At 49.5% G+C, this 9,062-nt stretch overlaps 1 protein-coding gene across 3 annotated transcripts in view; it reads left to right on the forward strand.

The window, feature by feature from the left end:
* LOC145337184 (regulator of microtubule dynamics protein 3-like) overlaps positions 1-7,445 on the forward strand; it is a 52,793-nt gene extending 45,348 nt beyond the window's left edge. For 2 of the 3 annotated variants that reach the window (XM_080181984.1, XM_080181986.1), the window contains 3 exons: positions 558-607; positions 4,038-4,125; positions 6,986-7,445. In XM_080181984.1, the coding sequence (XP_080038110.1) occupies positions 558-607; positions 4,038-4,125; positions 6,986-7,021 (174 nt within the window). In that variant the 3' untranslated portion in view covers positions 7,022-7,445. The remainder of the gene's footprint in view (positions 1-557; positions 608-4,037; positions 4,126-6,985) is intronic. The other variant, XR_013885319.1, reaches the window with a different exon arrangement.
* The last annotated feature ends 1,617 nt before the right edge of the window (positions 7,446-9,062 follow it).

The raw sequence follows: 9,062 nt of genomic DNA on the forward strand, positions 1-9,062 counted from the left end.
ATAAGGGAATTAAGGGTTATGGGGAGCAGGCGGGAAAGTGGAACTGAACCACTATTAGAACAGCCATGATCTTATTGAATGGCGGGGCAGGCTCAAAGGGCTAGATGGCCTACTCCTGCTCCTATTTCTTACGTTCTTATGTTCTTATTCTGAGTTGTATCATGGTGAATGAGTTGCTGGAAATGGGATGGTTTGATATCAGTTCCCTGGTAGGAGTTTTACCATCATGGTGCAGGGTGTTGCAGTTGTGTCCACTAACTTAAAAACTATTCCTGCAAAATAATAACATCTGCCTTTTGGCAGCAAAATCTAACACCAATTGGATCAGTCATTAGGGAGCTGAGCAAATCAAAGGCATCACAGGATGGATATAACAAAACAAGAAGGGAGAAAGAAAACTGGTATTTCTGACTCGTTGTAGCAGGTTCTCCCACTACACTCTGCCTCTCTGCCCTCAGTGATAACTGCACTCTGAACAGGGACATAACCAGGAGTAAGGAAAGCTAATAAAACCCACTCAAATATGAAGTGTTGATTGTGAATTCTACCTCTTACAGGACATGCTGTCTGTAGAAGAAGCTAATCTGATGGTTGGATTCATTGATGGGTGAGCTGGCCATGAACTCAAATAACAGTCATATCCACAAGCTTGTATCTCCAGAACAATATCTGGCCCGATGCACCACAGGGTCTCAGGATCAGCTTCGACTGAGCTGATGCTAGCCAGTGCAGAAGAGAGGCTGAGTGGTTATATATATTGTGATCAGTTTACAGAGATGTTATATGTAAATTTGTATTTTTGATGGGTCCCTTTTTGAGAACAAGACACACCCAACACTGTTTCCACAATTATAATTTCATCAATTATTATCAGAGAGGTTCAAAGCTCACAGTGCGAGCATGGACACTTGCAGAGTACAGCAAGGGCTCACTTTCCAGGTTAGGAGCTCACTCTCAGATTCAGGGAACTCACTCACTCATTCACTCCCAAGGTCAGGGAACACACTAACTCAGTCCCGGGTTCAGGTAACACACTCACTCACGCTTCCGAGTTTAGGGAACTCACTCAGTCTCATTCCCAAGATCGGGGAACTCAGTCACTCACTCACACTCCCGAGTTTAGGGAACACACTCACTCATGCTTCCGAGTTTAGGGAACTCACTCACTCTCATTCCCGAGATCGGGGAACTCACTCACACTCCCGAGTTTAGGGAACACACTCACTCACGCTCCCGAGTTCAGGGAACTCACTCACTCATGCTCCCAATTTCGGTTGGAAGGAGGAGGTTGAGTGTTGCTGCATTGAGAACCAGTGTATGTTCTAGAATCCGGGGATTGGTGAATGTTGCTTGCTGCGTGTGAGGATGGGGGGGCAGATTTTTCCATGAATTCAGATTGATTGCAGGTGGGTGATGGGAGGCTAACCACTAGAACACTGAAATAGTCAGGTTTGACCCATAACAGATTATGAAATGTATTGCATATTAGCAGCAACGCACAAATCTTCGATTTTAAGTGAAACAACAGCAGTTTCCCTCATCTTTCCTGATAAATGAAGTCTTTAACATTGGTACATTCTGATAGATTTCCTCTGCACCTTCTTTAATGTCTTTGGAAAGTCTGGTGCCCAGTGTTGACCACAACACCCTTCAAATTCTAACCAGTGTCTGTGGAAGCCTAGCATCACCTCCTTGCTTTTGCATTCTATATGATTTTATTAATAAAAGTAGAACCTTTAACACAGTAAGAAGTCTCACAACACCAGATTGAAGTCTAACAGGTTTATTTGGTAGCACAAGCCACTAGCTTTCGGAGCGCTGTCCCTTCATCAGGTGAGTGGGAGTTCTGTTCACAAACAGGGCATATAAAGACACAAACCCAGGCAAGTCATGGGGGTCACGGGGGTTGATAGCCAAGTTCCGCACACATGAGGACGGTCTCAACAAGGATCTTGGGTTCGTGTTGCACTATCTGTAACCCCCGTGACTTGCCTGGGTTTGCAAAACCTCACTCACTGTACCGTCTGGAGACAATACACATCTCTTTAACCTGTGATCAGTTCTCCTTCCACTCACATTGTCGGCCACTTTAAGATTTGAACAGCAGGTTAGGTGTAAAGATTTGCATTCTAATCAGTAATCTGTAAACTGTCTGTGCTTTATATGCTCTGTCTGAGGCCAGAACTCTCCATTCACCTGATGAAGGGACTAACCCGAAAGCTAGTGAGTGTACTATCAAATAAATCGGTTGGACTTAAACCTGGTGTTGTCAGACTTCTTACTGTGTTTACCCCAGTCCAATGCCGGCATCTCCACATCATTCTTCCATTGAGCCAGTGTCTAATCCAATTTACTATCTTTCCATGTATACCTAGCGACTGAACCTTCCTAACTAACCTCCCATGCAGGACCTTATCAAAGGCCTTACTGAAGTCCATGTAGACAACATCCACTGCCTTCCCTTCGTCCACTTTCCTGGTAACTGCCTTGAAAAACTCGAATAGATTGGTTAATTGGTCCATCAGGAACATCCTCCCTGCATCTATCCTGTTTAGCCCTGTTAGAATTTATGCAAGTCTCTGTGAGATCCCCCTCTCATTCATCTGAACTCCAGTGAAAACAATCCTAACCTAGTCAATCTCTCCTCATACATCAGTCCCGCCATCCCCAGAATCAGCCTGGTAAACCTTTGCTGCGCTCGCTCAAGAGCAAGAACATCCTGCCTCAGAAAAGGAGACCAAAATTGCACACAATACTCTAGGTGTGGCCTCACCAAGCTCCTGTATAATTGCAACAACACATCCCTGTTCCTGTCTTCAAAAGTTCTCGCAATGAAGGACAGCTTGCCATTTGCCTTCTTTACTGCCTGCTGGACCTGCATGTTTACCTTCAGTGACTGGTGCACAAGGACACCCAGGTCCCTCTGCACACTCCCTTCTCCCAATTTACAGCCATTCAGGTAGTAATCTGACTTCTTGTTTTTGTCTCCAAAGTGAATAATCTCACATTTATCCAAATTATCCTGCATCTGCCATTGACTTGCCCACTCACCCAACCTGTCTAGGTCATTCTGAAGGTCTCTGCATCCGCATCACAGTTCACCCTCCCACCCAACTTGGTATCATCTGCAAACTTTGAGATGTTACATTTTGTTCCCAAATCATTAATATATATTGTGAGTAGCTGGGGTCCTGTGGCACCCCACTAGTTACTGCCGGCCAATTTGAAAAGAACCCATTAATTTCTACTATTTGTTTCTCTCTGCCAACCAGTTCTCTATCCATCTCAGTACACTTCCCCCAATCCCATGCCATTTAATTATGCTATCCTTAAAATAAGATCATAAGATGTAGGAGCAGACGTAGGCTGTTTGGCCCATCAGGTCTGTTCCATCATTCAATGAGATTATGACTGATTTGATGTGATAATCCTCAACTCCACTGTCACCCTCGATTCCCTTACTGATTAACAATCTATCTGTCTCAGCCTTGAACATACTTACCGCCCCAGCCTCTACAGCCCTCTGAGGGAAAGAATTCCACAGATTCACTCCCCTCTGAGAAGAAGTTCCTCCTCATCTCTGTCTTCAATGGACAACCCCCTCACTCTGAGCTGATGCCCTCTGGTCCCAGACTCTTGCCCCCACAGGGAAACAATCTCTCAGCATCTACGCTGTCAAACCCCGAGAATCTGATGCCTCTCAATGAGGTCACCTCTCATTCTCCTCAACTCCAATGAGTACAGGCCCCACCCATCTCAATCTCTCCTTGTAAGGAAATCCCTCCATACCCGGGATCAACATGGTGAACCTGCTGTGGACTGCATCCAATAGTTTGATCTTGGGATATGGGCAGAAGGATTTTGCACATCCTGAGTTGCCCTTAGAGTATTTAATATCAGCCGCATGTTGTGAGACTGGGGCTACACGTTAGCCAAACCAATAAGTGGGAACAATCTTCCATCGCTGATTTTTAAACTCTCAAACCACCAGGCTATTTATAACTAATGATAACAGTGAATATCTCTCATTTCAACAGCTATCGTATGACAGACTCAAATGAGTGCAATGTCAGTGCCTCGGACACGGGCCAAACCCCAGAATCTGAGAGCGACTGTGAGCAACAGGTGAGAAATAATATTTAAAACTGCAAAACACTTTGGCTGGAGCAGCAGAGAGGGGAACCCAACCCAACTGTCAGCGAGGGAGGAAACTCAACTCACAGCAATAGCAGGGGGACCTCAACCCAACTCTCAGAGAGGGGGGAAACTCAACCCAACTCACAGCGAGGGGCAGGAGGGGGGACTCAACCCAACTCACAGCGAGGGGCAAGAGGGGGGACTCAACCCAACTGACAGCGAGGGGGTGGAACTCAACCCAACTCACAGCGAGGGGGTGGAACTCAACCCAACTCACAGCGAGGGGGTGGAACTCAACCCAACTGACAGCGAGGGGGTGGAACTCAACCCAACTGACAGTGAGGGACAAGGGGGGACTCAATCCAAGTCACAGCAATGGGGGGGAATCAACCCAACTCACAGCGAGGGGCAGGAGGGGGGACTCAACCCAACTGACAGCGAGGGGGGTACCTCAACCCAACTCACAGCGAGGGGTGGGGGGGGGACTCAACCCAACTCACAGCGAGGGGGTGGAACTCAACCCAACTCACAGCGAGGGGGTGGAACTCAACCCAACTCACAGCGAGGGGGTGGAACTCAACCCAACTCACAGCGAGGGGGTGGAACTCAACCCAACTCACAGCGAGGGGGTGGAACTCAACCCAACTCACAGCGAGGGGGTGGAACTCAACCCAACTGACAGCGAGGGACAAGGGGGGACTCAACCCAAGTCACAGCAAGGGGGGGAATCAACCCAACTCACAGCGAGGGGCGGGAACTCAACCCAACTCACAGCGAGGGGTAGGAACTCAACCCAACTCTCAGCAAAGGGGGGGAACTCAACACAACTCTCAGAGAGGGTGGGAGGGTACTTAACCCAACTTACAGTGAGGTGGGGGGAGGGGGCGGATCCCAACCCAACTCACAGTGAGAGGGGGGCGGATCCCAACCCAACTCACAGTGAGAGGGGGGCGGATCCCAACCCAACTCACAGTGAGAAGGGGGGAGATCCCAACCCAACTCACAGAGAGAGGGGGAACCCAACCCAACTTTCAGCAAGGAGGGGTGAACTCAACCCAACTCTCAGTGAGAGGGGGAACACAACCCGACTCTCAGAGACAGTGGGGGGGAACCCAACTCACAGTGAGGAGTGGAGGTCGGGGAGGATCAGAACTCAGCTTTTTAGCCTGGTTTTTAACTCATTCTAAACAGAGCTTGCAACATCTCTTTCTGCTCATTAACTGTGTTTGTGTGGGGGTCCGATCTGATGTCTAATTGGGGACACAAAGACTGCCTGCTCCAATGTATGGAAGCAGTTTCTGATTCTTCATGATGCAATAGGATTTCTGTGAATGCACGTCTAGTTCAAAATCTTCGGCCTATTGTTTGATTTAATCTTTTTTGACAAACAGCTTTGTGAACCAATGGGGTCTCAGCACCCACTTCAGTGGGGCGGCACAGTGGTTAGCACTGCTGCCTCACAACGCCAGGATCCAGGTTCGATTCCGGCCTTGGGTCACTGTCCGTGCAGAGTCTGCACATTTTCCCCATGTCTATGTGGGTTTCCTCCGGGTGCTTCAGTTTCCTCCCACACTCCAAAGATGTGCAGGTTAGGAGGATTGGCCATGCTGAATTCTCCCTTAGTATCAGGGGGACTACCTGAGTAGATAGAGTAACAGGACAAGGCCTGGGTGGGATTATGATCGGTGCAGGCTCCTAGGGCTGAATGGCCTCCTCTTGCACTGTAGGGATTCTATGATCTATGGGTCTGATCAGCTGAGGCTTCCTCAATAGCACCATTTGGCGAGATTTCCGATTGAACATGGAAGAGAGAGGATCCATTCTCCTCTTCCCATGTATCCTTAATACCTCTATGTCTTCAATATTATTGCAATGTTGAGATATATTCAATGGTAGCTTTCAATACTAGACCGTCGCTCAGACTTTAAACTTCAGATTGGCACTTAGCTTCACAGCAACAGAAAGCTAAGTTATGATGTAAAAGCATAAAGCGTATTCAGCTGGTCTGTAGTGTGAGAAACAGAGTTGATGTTTTACAGCATATTCGACCTGCTGAGTATTTCCAGCATTCCCTGTTAATTCAGACTGTTGGCATCCGCAGTATTTTGCTCCTTATGCTATGTTACTACACTTGGACGTCATGACACCTAAACCTAAAACAGGGCAAGGAATCTGGCACTATATTGAATTTATACTGGTAGCAAATCAACAGTAGCTAAGTATGAAACGTGGAAAATGTTTCTGGTAAACACGGAAACACACAGTTTCCTTTTTCTTTAGACTTTTATTTATATATTTCTTTTCAAGACCACCAGAAATCCCAAAGCATTTTATATCCTCTGCTGAAGTGTAGTCACTGTTGGAATAAGTGACACGGTAGCACAGTGGTTAGCGCTGCTGCCTCACAGCACCAGGGACCCAGTTTCGATTCCCGGCTTGGGCCACTGTCTGTGCGGAGTCTGCACGTTCTCCCCGTGACTGCATGGGTTTCCTCTGGGTGCTCTGGTTTCCTCCCAAAGGTGTGCTGGTTAGGTGCATTGACCATGCTAAATTCTCCTTCAGTGTTTCCGAGCAGGTGTAGCAACTAGGGGATTTTTGCAGTGACTTAATTGTAGTGTTAATGCCAGCCTACTTGTGACACTAATAAATAAACTTAAGACTTAAACTTAATGCAGGAAATGCAATAAGCCAATTTGTGCACAGCAAGCAAGTTGTCTCAAACTCTAAACATGATTAATCAAACTTTGAAAGGTGATTTACTGTCAATACAGCTGAACAGAACTCAGTGGGTGAACCAGCTATTGAATTTGATTGTATTGCTGTCTCTCTCCCCACTTCCCCCATTCAGGATGAAGCTGATGACGACAGGGACTTGCAGAACTAAAGAGAAACAGTGTCTCTGGAACCAACCAAGAACTGACCATTGGAGTAACCATCCTGTACCATCGAGCCTGTCCCACAGTAAAGGTTAACCATTTGATTTAAAAATAAAATCAAACGGTACTTGAGCATTATATAAATAATGAGATTTCTTAAAAGGCAATTTATTCCCTTTCTGCTCAGTCAGAGATGCTGCTCCAACCTATTCTGAACAGTATTTCCCAGAGATGTCCTTATCAACAAAGAAATATTCTTTGGGTCTAAATATGTAAGGATAGAGGGATAAGGAATATTCCAATTGTTTTTGTTCTAGGCAGCAGGTAGGAATTCATTTTGCTGTGAATATTAGCTCTGTGATTATAGTCCAACTGGGCTGATGTGTAATTTGCAAAGTGTTTCAGGTTAATAGGAATTCTTGAAATGTAATAAATGGGTTTTACCAAACCAAAGCATGTGTTTATTCCATAATGCAGGTCGGAAGCAGCCACAGGTTTTAGTTTGTGAGGTTTGTGAATTTCCTACTCCAGAACCTCAGTCAGGTAAACCGTGAGACTTTTACCGATACAGACACAGCCAGCCAATGGTACATTACAGTCAATCCCAGAGAAACACAGGCAACTTCAGGTACATGGTCGATCCCACAACAACACTCGGCAATGAACCCCCCCCCCCCGCCACACTCAGCAATGACCCCCCCCCCACACACTCGGCAATGAACCCCCCCCCCCCCGCCACACTCAGCAATGACCCCCCCCCCCACACACTCGGCAATGAACCCCCCCCCCCGCCACACTCAGCAATGACCCCCCCCCCCCACACACTCAGCAATGACACCCCCCCCACATTCAACGATGACCCCCCCCCCCACACTCAGCAATGACCCCCCACCCCACACTCAGCAATGACCCCCCTCCCCACACTCAGTAATGACCCCCCCTCCCCACACTCAGCAATGACCCCCCCCACACTCAGAATGACCCCACCCCACACTCAGTAATGACACCCCTTCCCCGCACTCAGCAATGACCCCCCCCCATACTCAGCAATGACCCCTCTCCCACACTCAGCAATGACCCCTCTCCCGCACTCAGCAATGACCCCCCTCCCGCACTCGGCAATGACCCCCCCTCCCACACTCAGCAATGACCCCCCCTCCCACACTCAGCAATGACCCCCCCTCCCACACTCAGCAATGACCCCCCCTCCCGCACTCGGCAATGACCCCCCTCCCGCACTCAGCAATGACCCCCCCTCCCGCACTCAGCAATGACCCCCCCTCCCGCACTCAGCAATGACCCCCCCTCCCGCACTCAGCAATGACCCCCCCTCCCCACACTCAGCAATGACCCCCCTCCCGCACTCGGCAATGACCCCCCCTCCCACACTCAGCAATGACCCCCCTCCCACACTCAGCAGTGACCCCCCCTCCCGCACTCGGCAATGACCCCCCCTCCCGCACTCGGCAATGACCCCCCTCCCACACTCAGCAGTGACCCCCCCTCCCGCACTCGGCAATGACCCCCCCTCCCGCACTCGGCAATGACCCCTCTCCCACACTCAGCAATGACCCCCCTCCCACACTCAGCAGTGACCCCCCCTCCCACACTCAGCAATGACCCCCCCTCCCACACTCGGCAATGACCCCCCCTCCCGCACTCGGCAATGACCCCCCTCCCGCACTCGGCAATGACCCCCCTCCCGCACTCAGCAATGACCCCCCCTCCCGCACTCAGCAATGACCCCCCCTCCCCACACTCAGCAATGACCCCCCTCCCGCACTCGGCAATGACCCCCCCTCCCACACTCAGCAATGACCCCCCCTCCCGCACTCAGCAATGACCCCCCCTCCCCACACTCAGCAATGACCCCCCTCCCACACTCAGCAATGACCCCCCCTCCCGCACTCAGCAATGACCCCCCCTCCCGCACTCAGCAATGACCCCCCCTCCCGCACTCAGCAATGACCCCCCCTCCCCACACTCAGCAATGACCCCCCTCCCACACTCAGCAATGACCCCCCTCCCACACTCAGCAATGACCCCCCT

The sequence above is a fragment of the Carcharhinus amblyrhynchos genome, unplaced genomic scaffold (genome assembly GCF_965287045.1).
Source record: "Carcharhinus amblyrhynchos unplaced genomic scaffold, sCarAmb.v2.hapA scaffold_44, whole genome shotgun sequence".
NCBI lineage: Eukaryota > Metazoa > Chordata > Chondrichthyes > Carcharhiniformes > Carcharhinidae > Carcharhinus > Carcharhinus amblyrhynchos.